General features: G+C 34.9%; 2 protein-coding genes across 2 annotated transcripts; one reads left to right on the forward strand and one right to left on the reverse strand.

Annotated features, from left to right (window-relative positions):
• The first annotated feature begins 8,932 nt into the window (after positions 1-8,932).
• On the forward strand, positions 8,933-13,820 carry LOC113712989 (uncharacterized). The gene is made up of 4 exons (XM_027236678.2): positions 8,933-9,545; positions 11,096-11,724; positions 12,008-12,523; positions 13,553-13,820. Exons 1-4 carry the CDS (start codon positions 9,257-9,259, stop codon positions 13,709-13,711), a joined length of 1,593 nt encoding a protein of 530 aa, XP_027092479.1. The 5' UTR covers positions 8,933-9,256; the 3' UTR covers positions 13,712-13,820.
• Positions 13,821-13,935: 115 nt separating this feature from the next.
• LOC113712990 (putative 12-oxophytodienoate reductase 11) lies at positions 13,936-16,061 on the reverse strand. Its single transcript, XM_027236679.2, has 5 exons — positions 15,908-16,061; positions 15,647-15,787; positions 15,407-15,537; positions 15,074-15,247; positions 13,936-14,883 (listed from the first exon to the last, which is right to left on the reverse strand). The coding sequence occupies exons 1-5, from the start codon at positions 16,006-16,008 to the stop codon at positions 14,291-14,293; spliced, it is 1,140 nt and encodes a 379-aa protein (XP_027092480.1). The 5' UTR covers positions 16,009-16,061; the 3' UTR covers positions 13,936-14,290.
• Positions 16,062-18,439: the final 2,378 nt, after the last annotated feature.

The following is an 18,439-nucleotide window of genomic DNA, read 5'->3' on the forward strand; positions in this document are numbered from 1 at the left end:
ATGAAAGCTTGTAGAGCCAAAGAGAGGAATTCTCTCAAGAACGATGTTCACAAAAATCGTATTCTGATTATTCAAGAGAGAAACGATGTTTTTGATGTCTTGACACAATGTACCCGAACACAGGCTTAACTAAACTTGGACCTAACAACTTAGGCTTAAAAACTAAGCAGACCTTAACATGTGGTCCAAAACCCTAGTAACTAAAAACGGATCCAAGTTTAAGACTAGACCGTTTTATTTATCTATTAAGTAAGCCGAAATAACAACTAACTAACAACTAACATTCGGCCCATCAAAAATCATCTTCAACCGTGGCTTGGAGCAAAGTAATGAGACTTGACTCCATATTTGATGCTCCAACTGATTCTTGGACAACTCAAACCAGGGTTTGAAGTGACTCATTGAGGCGCTTGACTCCAGCTTGCATCATCGGACCCACCGGAACAACCACTGACTCAACCTAAGTACTCGGATCGACTTGGACAGCCTTGGATACTCCATCAGTAAGAAATTGTTAGAAGGCACCATAATCAACTTTATTGATAAGCCGAACGAACACTAGATGATTCTAGATATTCAAAAAAAGGCTCGTTGAGCCAAACGAGCAACTCTCAAGAACTAAGTGCTATAAAATTATTCATAATCTCACTAAGAAATAACGTTGGGACTTAAGGCTAATTAATAGCCTTTACAAACTCAAAATCCTAAATGAACTAGGATACCTAATTCGGCTCTTAACTATTCTCTAGGCTGGCCAAATATACGATATTAGAATTGTGTTAGTTTTATAAATGATGATTAAGCATGTTATTAAATACTACTAAAATTTGCCCAGGTCATCTTTTTTTAAAAAAATTTTTTTGATGTTAATGTTAATTTAAATAATGATAAATAATACAACATTCAACGATAAATGGATATAATAATTAGCATATGAACTTGAATGATAATAAAACGGGAGGTTTGAGAAGAAAAATTCTAAAAATCTGAATATCACTAATCAACGTGCCTCTTGCTTTTATCGCGCGGAATAATAGAGCAGCCACATTTCCAATGGATCCTTCTGTATGGTAGATTTCATCCTAATTAAAGCCGTTCGGACCTCCGATGTAATGCATGCATTTGTTCAAACGTTTGGTCCTCGTCACCATCAACGGTGGGGTCCAACATAGGAGTTTGACCGCATCTGGGACAAGAACTATGTATAGACGTCTGAGAAGGACTAATGGGAACATTGTTGTTGTCAATATGGAAAATAGGTGAGAAGTCAGTCGAGGTCCCTAGGAAGTAGTACATATGGTCAAGATCATCCTAAAACTTAATTTTTGGATGAACTAATGTATCAGACATAATAGAAAACGGTACAGCAGCTGATGTGTAGCCAAATACGGGTATGGAACTAGGTGTGTCACTGAAATTACCTTCTAAAACTAGCACAATGGGAGATGTGAAGAAAGTTTCAGTATGAAAAAAGTGTGTGCCAATAGATAGATCGTGCCTGGACAATGGTGAAGTCTGTGTTATATTTTTGTCCAGCATATCAACAACATGTGCGGAGGTGCTCCATCTGCAACATTTAAATGCTTATTTTCTACCACGGACCTTCCTAGATAGATGCTCGACAAGCATCTAAAATGGGATAACAAGAGAGACAGATGGGCCAACATCTTGACGGTCGAATGGACCAACTACTATTTTTATATCCTAGATTCAAGTACTGTAATGTCTCAAATGCCTCCTCACAAATCGTTGTTAGTTCCGAATAAGCACATTGTGCTGAATTTGCAAGATCAAGATACATTCCACAGATCAAGACGATCCAAGACATAGAATCAACCTAAAAAAAGAGAATTTTATGCATTGTAGTGATTTTATATGTTAATAAACAAACATATAGTAGCATATAATTAGATAAAAAGGTAAGTATTTAATAATCTATCAAGTACTCGAAGTGTCCCCCATCTGTCTGATGAGCATCATCTTGGGCTTACTGTGAAACAGGATGTGTTATATAGCGAACAGTAATATTTCAGAACCATATAATGTACTCATCCGGAAGCATCATTGGATTGCTGCGATATCCACTAACAACCAATTGAGCACGACGTTCCCAGTGTTGCACCCAATGACTATGGTATTGGGTTTAATTCTTCCCGAAACGATATGATCGACCTAAAAAATGTAATTTCTTATCTGTGTCTATATCAATAAAGACAGGTATCAGTTAAAATATCCCAAACTGTCATAGTACTGTTGTAGAAGGTGAAATTTCACAATTTTTCAATATATCAACAAAATTATTGACCGCCATATGTGTTGTCTAGCTGAGCAATAGACGAAAAGTAGTGCAATAAGGTCAACACAATAAGGCTCCGAAATAAATTATGACAATGATAATGTGGATTTAAGTGTGATAGTATATACATATTGATAGTACGATAGCAAAACTGTATATCAGTTTAGAACCTCGTCGGGGTCCATCTTGATAAGTGCATCATGAAATAATGACACGACATGCAATGGTATATATTTAGTCGTGTGTTCTCCTATCCAGTGACCACCTTTAGGAAAATATTTCCCTGCATAATAGGAAATAACATGGTCGAACGAATCTTAAGCATCCTCTCCCAAGTACATAACTATTAAAAATACGAATTGTTCATATCAAATCAATAATGCATTCAAATAAAATATAGACATGCAGCCAGTACCTGTAAAAGCATGTATGGGCCAGCCGTGCAGCTTCTGGTCTCACAAGACGCTTTACAAAGTCGAGAATACAAAAAAGCAATTGTGCCGTTTTCTCAGCTAATATTACTTAAAACCTCTATATCTTGTAATTAATCTAACCAGTGGCAACTTACAATATTTTCACAAGTGTCAGCAAACAGCTGTCCAACAAATAAGATCAAAATGTAGCATCTAACATGTTATCGAACTAATTTCTCTGGTGCATCATCAGGAAGAGACTCGTACAAAAAAATCAAATATTAGTACAAGTTTCAACCTCCCATCCTTGAAGTGATGAGTCTCAGACCTAAAGTCTAAAAGCTCCTCGATCAATTATTTTTTATGTGCAGGATTCCTATTTCGATCGATCAGCGTCACTTGTAATCCATCAATACGCAGATCCCATAATACCTTCACGTCCTGTAAAGTAACAGTCGCTTCATCCATCAGCATCTAGCACTCAATAAGCGTTGTAATCAATCTATGATCAAGTTCAAAATAGCCTACCTGTACGATCCCCCAAAAGCTTATGACAAGAAAATAGTTTGCTACTCGAAAATTCAGCTGATTCCTAACCAAGTTCTAGAAAAATTTATCGGCTCGTTTTATATCGAGCTGACTCTTCTGCTCTAAGAACACTGCCTTTGATCTATGTATATCCTACAAATATAATATGCTTTTTTTGTGTGGACCCTATATAGGATCAAGGGTCTGTCTAGACCAATGTGACATGTTTAGGATAATCTGCACAAATAAAAATTTATTAATAGTTGATATATAGTCAAAATTTTATTAAATTGCATGTTAACAACAACCATGTAGTCAAAAAATGGCTAACAACTAACATAAAATATAGTCGATGACCACAGAACTTCTAACTAACTTTTTTTGCTTTCATTTTTTTACATGTGAAAATGACTAGAATAAGGATAATTCAAAGCATTGTGTCCTATCTGTGAACAATGGTTACAGCGATGAGATGCATTGAGATATCGACAATCCATTTGATTATGTATTCTAGCGATGGCCTTAGAATCAGGTCTCTTTTGTTTACTTTTTCTTACATCGTAGTTAAGTCGCAACTCCGAAGGGACTCAATAAGTCGAGTCCGACAGTGGTTGAAACTGTTCTTGAAACGAAAATTGTCAGACTGAAAATGTGTGCACGTGACCAAACAGATAATAAGGATTTGTGCCCGACCGATAACAAGCTGCAAATATATGCGAGTATGAAAATCTGAATTCAGCCTACTTGCCACATGTACATGTGCCATTTTTAAATTTGACAATCTGTGCATTACCACACTTTCCATTATCGCGTTGATCAGTGATAATATAGTAAATTCCGTCTCTGTGATCATACACTTATATTGAGTGCGTCCTTGCCTTCAGTTCATTTTTCAAGAATAACTTTCATATTTCTTTGGAAAAAGAGTATGTCGTGTTGAAGGCCAATTTTTGTTTCGAAGTAAAAAATTCAACTGTTTGATTAAAAATGAACTGTATGCATGCGGTTATTGATAATAACCGAGCATTGAGTAATACATTATTGAAACACTCGCCTATGTTTGTCGACATGTAGTTCCACCGGTATCCTTCATCCTTGCATAACGCCCATTGCTCTGGTTTGATAGAATCATCATTCAACTATTTATATGCGTCTTCATTTAACAGTCATGTCTGTTCTATAAATGTCTCATATTTCTTGGTCTGATTTGCTGCTCCAACAGCTCATATAAGATTTTTCAATCTAAACAAAGATAAATGGATGCCGTTTAAACTCATATTTAGTGCATTAATGCTACGTATTAGTGTATATTCAAAAATATAAAACGTACCTTTGATTTCAAAATTTTTGCATAAAATTGCTCTGTACGTGTACTAAACAGTATTGATGCACAGCCATCGGTTCCTTCTACTCTGACAAAGTATTCATGGCATGTATTATGCCCTTGTGCCTATCCGAAATAATGCATATATTTCACCTTATGACACAGATGACGTCGCAAATATGACATGAACCATACCCAACTCCGATTTATCTCCTCGTTTACAATGTCGATTGTATGTGCCCAAAATTATTGCACTTCGATTGATTTGATTGGAGGTATCAAAACCAATAACAACTAATAATTTTGTATTGTATGTGTCCTTCATAAATATGGCATCAATACCAATAACTGGTTTAAGGTGTCGAAATGACTCGATCACCGGATCAAATGTCCAAAACACGTAATGAAAGATTGTGTATCCAACATTATTTTGCCGATGGTGCTCCCACTTGGCAACTATTTTCGGATTAATTTTCACCAATTCCTGCATGTATATAGACAGGTTGCTATAAAAGTTGGCCAATCTCCATACATAGTATCAATCGCACACCACCTAACATACTATAATTTTTTGTACGAAACATCCGTATCAAAAACACGTTTAATGGTCGTCTGTATTTTTTTTGATGGCATAAAGTGGACCGTTCTCGACGTGGTGTATTATGTACTCCATTATGAGTTTCGAACTCAACTGTCGATGGTCATTGAAATTCGAAACTCACACACGTGTGCTCTTTCACAAATGGTACAATCTTTCACATGTTATGTGTATTTCTCAGAGTGGCTCTTAGCTGCCAATTACATGGTGGGGAGGCACTGTGGGACTTGCAGCGAACATAGCAGGTGATTGGTTTACTTTTCCGCACTTTGTACTCTCTATTGTGTTTGATCGACTTGAGTTTGGCGACTCGCTGAACGTTATTCTTTGTTTCAAAGACCATTCCCAATCTAAACTCCTTTGCCCGCTCATCCCACATATTATACTTCTCCGAACCTACCTTGTTAAAAGGATCAAAATTTAGTGAGGCTTCCACTTCTTCAAGGTCGTGTAGATAAACTGGTATATGATACGAAATCGATGGATCGGCACCTCATTGCATCCACGGATTGTTGGCTTTTTATCGGTTTGATCCTGCTCATCGTGATAACCATCGTCCGAATCATCACCGTCAGGTTTCGGTTTCATACTTTGATCAACATGAACGCCCTCACTTTTAGGTATGTTCGATAGAATTGCCGAAGCGAAAATTTTCATTCAAGATAATCACCAAGGAAACTATTATTACGGAATATATATTTACTTTTACCATTCTCGCCGCTTCGATTTATATGCCCTTCTTTATGACTTGGCTTATTATTCCACATTCATTCATACTCCGATTGTGCTGCCATTTTTTTACTTTCACCTATGGGAGTACGAAACATGTTGCTTGATTCCGTTTCAAAATCAAATTGAACTAATGATGTTTGTCCGACATCGTGATCACTATGGATATGAAGGGCTTGTGGCTCCACTTCCACATATATCTTACATGCTGTGTGTGGTGATATCAATTTCATATGATATAGTATATCAATGTCATCTTCGCACCCCAATTGCATTCCAGCAAATATATTTTGATCAACACAATCCCTAAACCATGGATTCAACTTGAAAATATTCCGATCTAGTTGCATGCAAGTATACGCTCTATTCATCAACTCATTATAATTTATTCGATATTTCACTAATATGACTTTTTTACACCTTGGAGGGTCATATGCAAATGATCCTTCGGTTTCATTTATTTTGCATCCCCAATAAAATTGAATCACCAATGCAAGAAGGTCTATCAACATTTTTTTCCTAATCTTACGAATATTTTTATGTCATCTCATATTTTTTGACAATTTCTCGTAATTGTTAATATTAACGCAACAAATGTTTTTCATTAGTAATAACACCACTAATAAAACAATCATTAATTTCAAATGAATAAGTAAAGATAAAATTATCAAACAAATAGTATTATTCAAACTATTAGAGTAATGGTTCTTCTTTATTATTAATCATAAATTATTATTATCTACTTTTAAATATTATTTACGATTTACTTGTAACCACCAACTCTTTCTTATAATTAACTATTATTTATTACTCACTAATCATAATTACTATTAAACTATGATTATATAATGTAAATTAGTGCAACTTATTTTTTTAAAATATTAGTATTATTTACTATTTATTATTCATATTAATATTATTTACCAATTAATTGTACAAATACTATTAATTAACAGTTATTATCTCAATTTACATTATATTATTGTTATTATTACTATTTAATTTTAACCACTTACTTTTTACTTTTACTTTTACTATTTAATATTTACTATTTACTATTCACTATTCACCGTTCACCGTTCACCGTTCATCTTGTACTTACTCTTTACCATTCACCATTTACAGTTTACCATTTACCATTTACCATTTACTATTTACTATTTATATTTTCTTATTCGTTATTTACTATTAATATTCACTAGTTTTAAAAAATTAATCATCTACTGACTACTAACTTACAACTATTGCCTATCAAATTGATCTACAAAATTGAATCTAAAATCCAAACAATAAATAATCTTCCAAAATGTAAATTATCAGGAAACGAACACTTACCACATTTTCTAAAAATCAAACAAATTAAATAATCTTTCAAATTACAAATTACACATTTAATCTTAAAAACAAACCATCAATAATCATCTATTAAGTACTACTGACTATTAAATTGAATAAATAAAAAGCAGTATAATATCTATAACTTAAAATAATTGCAAATATTATAAAATAATTACTAATAAAACTATTAAGGAAACTAACCTTATATGGCGGACAAGAAATACTTCTTTAAAAAATGTTTTTTCAATCCACCACTTTTTTCATCAATCCAATGACAATGCCCTTTTTTTCAATCCAAGCCATCTCAATCCACCACCTATTTCCAATCCAGAGGATAATGATAGATAATCTTTCTGGGAAACAATGGCCAAAGATAAAGAAGAAGATGAGGGGGATTCTGGGGTTGTGCGAGAGAGAAAGAGAAAAGTTAGTACTTGAAGTTGGGTTCTCTCAAGTGTGAGTGTTATCAACAAAAGAAAAATTGTAGGCAACATAAATAATTGAGTAGATTGCTACTTTGATTGAAATTTTTTTTGACTAAATAGGTACCATTGATCTCTTTTATCAACGGTATAGAACTCCTGTATTTTTTTTAAAAAAATTTATTATTCTCTCGCCGTAAATTGAATTTGCGGCAAATAAAAAACCCTACCAATTGAAAACTAACGCTGCAAATCTCATTTGATGAGCAGCGAACGCTTTACAAAAAAAAAATAACTTAAGCCAGCTCCTGTAGGAAAAAAATAAATTAAAACGATTTTTTAACAAAGCCTCTATTCTCATTATCAAATCACACCACTTTTGTGATAATTTCTAATTTTAACAATATTTCAAGAAATTCGCCAAATACACTCTATAGTTTCCCTTGAGGAAAAGAAAAAAGAGAAAAGAAAAAGATTTGGATTTGGATTTGGATTTGTTTGTGGCTAAACCGGACGACGAAAAAGATTGCTACACTTTCCCAAAATTTCTCCTACACAATTTGCATAATAGTATTTAGAATAAAGTTATTTATTTAGGATTCTCCTCTTCCCACTAATTTTTTTAATGTATTATCCATGTCTTGTTATTCGATTGTAATAATTTAATAAAAAGATGATCTTTAGGCTTAAGGGCGGTGTTGTTATTTGATGAAGTATTTTTATTTCGATTTGAGAACATTTTTGTGATGTATTTAATTTCATTTCATTTCAAAATTATAAACATAATTATTTGAAATATAAGTGACCATATTAATCAACATTTCAAACATTAGGGAAAAAATCTAAAGTCAAAATGTTTGACTAACTCTAATTTAATTTTGATTGTTAGATTTTGTAATTCTCCTTTTTGTTGTTTTGAAGCTGCCCAAAATAAAAAACTTTAAGGACCACATTTGCTTTAGTCAAAATATTAGAGATCATTTTAACATATAGCCAAATATTAGAGACCAAAATTGCATTTCTCCTATTTGTCTTTGCATGAAGAAACGGATTTTTCTTCTTGCGTGTAGTGTGACGGAAGAGAGGAGGTATTTGGCTCAAATTCTAAAACCAAAATTAATATTGAAATCATAAATTCTGCTAAATTTGGATTCGGTCATTGACATTAGTTTGGGGTTCAAATAGGTTTCATTCCATTAGGTTTCGGTATTACTAAATTTGATATCCCTTCCGTTCCCTTGCACCCATTTACGAAATACCCTCTGGACTTTGCCTTGAAGTGGAAAAAAACAAAAAAAGGATTTTGAATTGTTTGTGGCTAACCAGATGACGAAAAAGATTGTCGCACTTTCCCGAAATTTCTCTTACACAATTATCATTTGCCGGAGTCTTATGAGTAAGAAAAAAGTAAAAAAGAATGCAAAACAAGAAAACAAAATCCTTCCTTGCAAGTTAATCTCTCACTTCCTTTTCTTCAACAATTCAACCACTTCAACAGCGACTCCCCCGTATTCACGGGCTCAATAGGACCAAAAAAAGACAAAAACCAGACAAATTCCTGACCAAGTAACACTTCTGCTCTCGGTATTCTGCTGCTGAGAAGTAATAATGGGTTTCATCGTCTCCTTAGCCTGCATAATAATTTCCATAGAGCTTGTTCTTGCTAGTTTTTGCGATGTGGGCTGCAGAGTTTCAATGGCTGCGGCCACAGAGCAAGACTTTGTTTCATCCTACATTTCAGCACTGGGGGACCCAGGAATGAAGAACCCAAATGCCAGATTTGCGTTTGAAGCTTGGAATTTCTGTAACGAAGTAGGTAGTGAAGCACCGAATATGGGCAGCCCCAGGTTGGCCGACTGTGCTGACCTTCAGTGCACCCAATTTCCTGTCCCTGCAGGTTTCACTGTACTTTCTTTTCCAATCTTGAACTATGTACGACCTTAAACTTTACTCTCTTAGAATTAGTCACACTCATACTAGTACTGAATATTGCTATGCTTTCTTTTCATCATGCCCCACATTATTTATGATATTTATGCTAAAGTTAGTCTTACCCTGTTTAGTGTGACCAAAAGTTGCCTCAAGTAATGTTTCAGTTAATGACTCTAGTTAATGTCATTTGCAACCATTAGAGTTCGACTCTCGTTACTGTCATCTCAACTTGTTATTTGCAAGAATTAGTGTGTGAAGTGGAACTAATATTTAGGTGTAAATAAGATCAAACCTAAGGTAGTGTAAATGTAAAGACTAGATTTAGGGGAGCAAGTGTACAATTGATCAACGCCTTTTTTTAAAACTATTCTTGTACAAGAACACCTCCAATTGTATGTGTCAGATTGTTTCAGACTTACATAGTGGGGCCCAAATTGTTTTGGATTCCTTGTTAAAAGATACCATACTCATGTATGAGGCTAATCTCAATAGAATCATGGGTGTTACTTATTAGCATTATCAAATTTGGAATCAAAGAGATTGCAAAGTTTTCTTGATTATTATAAGTTATCATCAACTTACAGAATATTATTAGTTGTTCGAGAATCGACCACATCAAGATTGCATAGTTGAACAATTAGGAAAAGCCGTTGCTTTAGTTGTTTATGATTAAATAGTACCTTCTTTTTGCACTTTTTCAAATCGAATTTATCATCTTCATTATTATGTTAACTAGCTAGGGAGCTACTGATTGACACCTAGAGCAGATCCCTGAATCTGGTCCATTGTCCAGCTTTATCACACCTAAGCAAGATAAAATGCCAATTAACTGCTCAGCTTTATATATATATATATATATATATATATATATATATATGTCTGTATGTATGTATGTATGTATTTTTGCACTGGGAGCTTTTTTTATTTTTTGGGCCAGCTAAGGTTGGTCTAATAAGTTCAGTGTTTGACATCTAGGCTTTAATTTGTTAGATTATGTTGATTGAGTAGATCTAAAATGTCCCAACTTTGCAGATCAAAAGTGTTATTTACCTCGTCAATATGCCAAAAATGTTTATGGTTATGGTACTTAACCGGCATTAGTAATGATATTTTAAGTTTTTATAGTCATATGTAATCTGTTATATGGTTTCTCCTCCAAAGGGAATATTTAGTCCGAAATCTGGCCATTATGTTGAGTTGCAGTTCTTGAACTATTTGTTTGTTCTTCTCCTTTTGCTTCTGGCAGATAGTGAAGGAGCAAGTTCAAAAACACTTTGGGATATATATGCTTAGCCAGACTAGTCAGCTTTTCAGTATTGTACTTTGCCTCAAGTCTCCATTGTATCAATCTTCTGCTTTTGAAACATAATTTAACTAGAATTGATATTTGGGAAGATGCATTATGTCATAAAACATTTTGTTAAAAGTACAATCTCAAAAGAATCCGCTCTCTCTTGGATGCAAAAAGTCATATATTGTTCTGATCATTTTTTTTTTGGTGGTAAAATGGCTAAGATATGCCCAGTAGTCTACTTCTTGATAAGATGAGCAAGTGTCAAGTGATACAAAAGGTGAATGAATCAGACAACAAATTAGGGACTGGCGATCAATTTCCTGATACTGAGTTCAAGGCATACAGCGATCCTGATCTTTATGCAGTGGAAAAGGAATTGTATCTCGGTTCTCTCTGTGAGGTGCATGATACTGCTGAGCCATGGTACTTTTGGATGATTATGCTGAAGAATGGCAATTTTGATAAGAATACAACACTTTGTCCTGAAAATGGAAGAAAAGTTAGTAAAATAGTGACTGGAAGAACTTTTCCTTGTTTTGGTAAAGGATGTATGAATCAACCACTTGTTTACCATAATAGTTCGAGAGTAGATTTTTCAGGGGACCAAGCATCTTTAATAGGTGGTTTTTATGGAACTTACGACCTTGATACCCACTTGAGTTCAGAAGTAGGATCAAAATCTTTTTTCGCAGTTTCATGGCAGAAGAATTTAATCAGTGGGAGTTGGATTGTGTCAAACAAGTTGACGACATCTACCAAGTATCCTTGGCTTATGTTGTATCTTAGAGCTGATGCCACAGAAGGGTTTAACGGAGGATATCACTACAATGGCCGTGGCATAATGAGAAAGGTCTGTCAGTTCTTTAGTGGTTTATTTTTGCTTATATCTCTTGGCTACTTATCACTAGTAGGAGACAGAATGGCCTGAGGTTTCTTACACTTCACTCAATCTGAATCTCAAAGTCTTGTTGATACGACTATTTCAATCATATTGGACACAAATAGTTTGATGAACCATCCTGTGGAGAAGTTATTTGATTGAACATCATGTCATACACAATTGCCTGACTGCAATTTTGAGAAAGGCACTGATTAAAAATTGAATTTTTTTTTTTTTTGCACTTTCGCTGCAGCTGCCAGAATCACCCCATTTTAAGGTGAAATTGACACTTGAAGTTAAACAAGGAGGCGGACCTAACAGCCAGTTTTACCTCCTGGATATTGGAAGCTGTTGGAAGAATAGTGGAGCTCCTTGCAATGGAGATGTCATAACTGATGTGACTAGATACAGTGAGATGATCATAAATCCAGCCACTACAAGTTGGTGCCGTCCAAATAATCTTGTTTCCTGCCCGCCTTACCACATTAGTCCAACAGGGGAAAAAGTTTATAGAAATGATACCTCTCGGTTTCCATATTCAGCTTATCATCTATATTGTGCTCCAGGAAATGCTGAGCATCTGGAGGAACCATATGATATCTGTGACCCATATAGCAATCCACAAGCACAAGAATTAGTTCAAATTCTACCACATCCTGAGTGGGCTGTGCATGGATATCCTGCAAAGCAAGGAGAGGGATGGATTGGGGATCCAAGGACCTGGGAGCTCGATGTCGGCTCCTTGTCTAGTCGGCTATACTTCTATCAGGTAAACTTCATTTTCTTCATCAGCTTCTTCTGGTCAATTTCAATAGAAAAAATCATAGAAGGCCACAGAGAGCAATTTGACCTCTAATTTCTGCCTCCAAAATATCATCTGGTTAAAACAGAAAATCCATAGGTGCCGTATGAAAATCAATGGTAAAGTTTTATATCAAGATATTGCTGTTCTTTGGAAATGTGAAAAATATTGTTGATTTCGTTGACTTCCAAATGTACAGAAGATGACTTCACTCTCCAAAGATTTTTTCCTTCTCTTTGCTCCTTCTTCCCCTCACTTACGCTTCCCTTACTAAAAACAGTGTATACTCAGTGATTTCAGTGATTAGGCTTTTCTGCAAAGAACAATTCTCCTTTTACTGCAAAGAAAACTTGGGTTTTTGTGGCTCCATATTGATTAGGCCTTTCTGCAAAGAACAATTCTCCTTTTACTACAAAGAAAGCTTGGGGGTTTTTGCGGCTCCATGTGCTTCAACCCTTGTTGCTGTGAATTCTTCCAGCTCTTCAACATGACTAAGAGAACCAAGAGGGCAAGTATTTCTTTGTTAGGAAATTATATACCTATTATGGTACTAGTCTTCAAAAGCAGATTAAGAAGATGGTGGCTTCAAATTCTATGGGAAATCTGCAGTATAAAAAGAGGCTGTTGGAATTTGCAGATGCAAAAACTGGTCAAACACTTCTACTAACTGAAGTTCCTTCAAACACTTCGTTTTCATAACAGAATAACCTGTGCTGACAATCTCTTTAAAGAATTTCCTGATTAGGACAATCCTATGAAGATTACATTCAGTCCTACGGTGAAATTCATCTCATGTATTTGATTAGAAAAATGTTTTGACCTTGCTACTTCTATGCTGGAGCCCCTCGTGTAAGAACAGCTTGTCTAAAAGTTAACATCCACAAGAAGAAGCTCTGTCACTTCCTTCGGTTCCACGGGATGCTCTTGCATAAAGACTTAGGATTATCATTTCTTTACCAATGAAAATAATAGCCTTATATCATCTGTCTTACACAGGATCCAGGAACAAAACCAGCAAAGCGTGTCTGGACTTCTCTCAATGTTGGCACAGAAATTTATGTTAGCAACAAAGCAATGACAGCTGAATGGACTGTTAGTGATTTTGATGTGTGGATTCCTAATGATTCTGAATTTCGAGGCAGACAATTAATGTAATGGCAGCAAAGAATGAGTCTTAACTTTCCACTTGACAAACAAATTCATCAAGTCTGCTTTCTTCTCTTTTGCTTAGAAATACATTCTCTATGTTGATTTTTGCTTCCCATTTCATTTGATTTTAGTATCAGATGAACCATTCCATGGAGTATTCTAGTATTGAATATTGATAATAATGTAGATGAGAGAGAGAGATGACAAACAGAAACATCTCATAGCACAGATTACAAACTCAAAATTCAACCAATTTATTTCAGTGCGTGAATGAAACTTCTGCAATTCAAATGAAAATCAAAGAGTCTTGGGCTTTTCAGTAGTGGCCCTGGATTGCACTGCAGTTTCCATAGCATGCGCCCCGGCAGAATCAGGCATTGCTTTCAAACAGAAACAATGTAGATGAGAGAGAGAGATGACAAACAGAAACATCTCATAGCACAGATTACAAACTCAAAATTCAACCAATTTATTTCAGTGCGTGAATGAAACTTCTGCAATTCAAATGAAAATCAAAGAGTCTTGGGCTTTTCAGTAGTGGCCCTGGATTGCACTGCAGTTTCCATAGCATGCGCCCCGGCAGAATCAGGCATTGCTTTCAAGAAATGGATAATCAGTGTAGCCAACCACAGGATCAGATGTGTAGAAAGTCTCTCTTTTATACTGATTGAGAGGAGCATTCAACTCAAATCTCTTAGGCAAATCAGGATTAGCCAGGAACAGACGCCCATATACAACAAGATCAGTACGATTTTCAGCCACAGCATTGTTGCCGTCTTCCCTGTCATAACCACCAGCAGAAATAAAATTACCTTTGAAGGCCTTTCTCATTGGCAGAAGACTATCGGAACATTCAAATTTCTCTCCAATAAGTTTCATCCTTGGCTCAACCACATGGCAGTACAGAATTCCATACTTGTTCAAGGCTTCAGCCATATAAAGGCCTAGAGCTTCTGGATTTGAATCTGCTGATCCTAGATAATTAGCAAAGGGGGAAAGCCTTATTCCAAGTCTTTGTGGTCCAATTGCATTGGACACAGCTTCAATTATTTCCAGAGCAAATCTGCAACGGTTCTCCAGAGAACCTCCATATTCGTCTGTTCTGTCATTGACTGAATCTTTCAAGAACTGGTCTATCAAGTAACCATGAGCTCCATGGATTTCAACCCCATCAAAACCTGCAAAACAAAATTGACAACATCAGCAACATCTCAAATCTATGCTCTTATGTATGGTGAATCCTAGATTATTATTCCCTATGAACAAGGTTTCTATTTTTGTTTTGACTTCTCTAGCTTCCTTTTAACAAGATAACTTTACACAAAAAAATGGAATTTCCGTAGATTTAGTTTTCCAACCAAGCCTTACCAGCTTCAATAGCATTAAGGGCAGCAAGCTTAAACTCATTGACAATATCAGGAATTTCTTCTGTCCTTAAGGGTCTTGGAGGTGAAAATTCTGCAACAACAACGCCATTTCGAACTTGAGCAGCTAATTTCTTGTCAGTAGATGAAATTGGAGCCTGCCCATTTGGCTGAAAACCTGACAAAGCCGTAAAAACATTCAAACTCAAAACAGAGTTCATAAAAACAGTCAAACTCAAAACAGAGTTCATAGGTAAAGATAAGTGTAGAATTCCACAATAGAGAAGGGACCATTTATTTCCCTCCAACTTAAAATGGTAATGAGAGAAGAAATTACCATAATTTGACACCCTCCCAGTATGACAAATCTGGCAGAAAAATATACCACCTTTGGCATGAACTGCATCTACTATAGGCTTCCAGGCCTCAACTTGTTCCTTTGTCCATATACCAGGCGTGTGTACATAGCTTCAAGTATGAGCAAACATGTTACAAATACAGATCAAATCTTATGCATTCCTCCTGGTAGAAATGCACCATTAAGACTAGATCAAATAAGATATGCTACTACAGTTACCCTCTCCATGTCTCAGAACTGCCTGTGGCTTCTGATATGATCAAACCCCCTTTGGTGGCTCTCTGAGAATAGTACAAAAGAGCATGTGGCTGTGGAATATCGTTGTAAGATCTTTGCCTTGTCATAGGTGCCATGACAATTCTGTAAAAATATGGGCATCGATAAGAAAAATCTTCAAAAATCAAGCAAAGAATGATCACTAATTTCACTTGAGACTAAAGGAAAAACAAGAATCTAGTAAAATGAGTGGACAGATAATACCTATGGGAGAGCTGGAAAGGTCCCAATTTGTATGGAGTCAGTAAAGGGATTGGTTGCTGAGGATGTTGCTCCTTTTGTCCATTAACAACCTTCTTCTCCATCCCTGATGATCAATCACTATCTCTGCTGTCTCTACTACTGTTCTTAGTCTCAATTACTCGAAGAACTATGGGAATGAGTATCAGCAATGCAATGATTTATAGCTTTCAAACAAATTTATCTTTATCTTGGCGGCAAGAACCATGTCGTCGATCCACTTGACTTGGGAATAAATAAAAGATAGTTTTTTACACACTAAACGTGGCATTATTTGTGCTTGAAGCTTGATTATTATTAATCTTCTAACAAAATTGTCTACAAAAGTCTATAGTGATTCATGACACATTCTCTGTTCTCATGCCCAGAATATTCTTCTCTTATAAAACTACTCCTATAAAGAATTCTTGAACTGTCAGTATATAAAATATTAATCCTAATTATAATTACTCTAATGGTCTAAATGTATTTAAGTGTCTACTTGAGGACATATACAGAATGAAGTAAAGTTCAATTTAGCAACTCGACTGTAGTGTTAGTATAGCTAAAGCACGCCTGCAACCTTGCATATATACACTTATTTTTTTTTTTTTATTGAATTTTACTTTTCGAAACTACTAACATCTATTGACAAATGCCCGTGTTTGACAGATTGAATAAAGTTGGTAATATATGAGGGAATTTTGATGGCAATTATATAATTCTCACGTCTGGAATTTTGCTTTCTTTCAAAGTTGAATTTTGTTGTTGTTAGCAAAGAAGCAACACATTTCTTGGATTATTTTTCTTATACAGGGAATCCTGGAACAAAACCAGCAAAGCTCATTCCGCATTCAATCAATATATCTATGTTAAGCAGCATGGGAATGATACCTACAAATATAAAAGCTGCATGGGAATGACAGCTGAATTGGGACAATTGCTAGTTTCGTTCAAGTATTGAATCCCTTTTTTTTTTTTTGGCGTTTTCCTTTGACTACTTGAGATAGTGACTCCTAATAGTTTTGATAGTAATAGCAGACAGTTCTTATGTCAATATCTACAATTACATTTGACTGTTTACCTAAAATATTCTTTTGAAGTATTGATTCCTTTATTTTTTTTTTTCCCTTTTCCTTTGACTATGACAGTTTGATTGCTAAAGATTTTGATATTAACAGCAGGCAATCATTATATTAACATCTGCAATTGCATTTGAAAGCTTACAAAAAAGTAATTTGACTCCAATCAGCTTTCTTGGACTTTATTTTCTATTCAATTATTACTTTTTTCCACCCCTTTCTTCCAAACTTCAGTTTTACTTGGTCAGAGAGGAACTATTCAATGAGGACTACAACATAACATTGCTTGTGCCACAGATGGCACTTTGATTTTCATTTTTTTTTTTTTTGGAGAATATTGACTAAGATGCAACATTGGTTTTCCAAAAGTACTTCATTATTAAATTCATAAAAGCTAAAAGTCTATGGTGGGATTTCTGAATCAGACAGATTAACTTTTTTTTTTTTTTTTACCTTCTCTTATTTATAAGGACTGTATCTAAGTGTGTATTTTTAGAAGATTTTGTAACAATCAATTTTTTTTTTTGGGGTTTGAACATTACTAATCTAGAAGGCATCATGAAATGTGGGAAAGTTTTGGTTCGATTTAGGCTGTCCCTGTGACTCATTTATCCAAAAAAAAAAAAAAATTCCCAATCATATATAATTAGTAAACAAATCCAGCAATGACAAGTGCAAGAATTAACATCCAACAATAGTTCTTCGAGTTTTCAGAGCTTCCCTACTTTGGATTTCACTTAAATTTAAAAATCTACCTTTAAATTAAAAGTATTTAAATTACATACATACATATATATATATGTACGTAATTTAAGCACTTGAATTTACCATAAAAAGTATATAAAAAGTTTACAATTATCAATATTAATTTGCCATATAATATATGCTTTAATACAAAATATATGGACCAACCCCAACACATATAAATGTAGATGCTAATATAATATAATAAAGTGCAAAAGTATCATATAATATATTCTAGTAAAAACCCCAACACATATAACGTTAATGACAATAGTATAGGTAACCCTAACCCTACAATGGTCCAAGACAAAACTTGCATTTTTTCTTCATGAAAATAACGTATGCACATTTCTTTCAGAGCATCCATACCTCAAGCGGGTTCAATAGAAGAAAAAGTTAGCATACAACACAAGTACGCCATTCTGTGAAAAGATGGAAGAAGACAAATTAGCCAAAAAAGATACAAAACAAAGACTTTAATTGAAATACAAAAGTTAAAAATACAATTCCAAATGCCCCTAATTGACAAATATCTTAATAACCCGTGGAGTAGGTCGGCCGGTCATGTAGTCATTCTTTAAGGCATTGACCAATGTTTGAATCCCGTGGTTACCATACTCGAAGTGAGTTGGGGCGCCCTCTTCCAGACCGCAGGAGGATTAGTCGGGTTGAAAGCCCGGATACCCCCCAT

This window comes from Coffea arabica, chromosome 10e, assembly GCF_036785885.1.
Source record: "Coffea arabica cultivar ET-39 chromosome 10e, Coffea Arabica ET-39 HiFi, whole genome shotgun sequence".
Taxonomy (NCBI): Eukaryota; Viridiplantae; Streptophyta; class Magnoliopsida; order Gentianales; family Rubiaceae; genus Coffea; species Coffea arabica.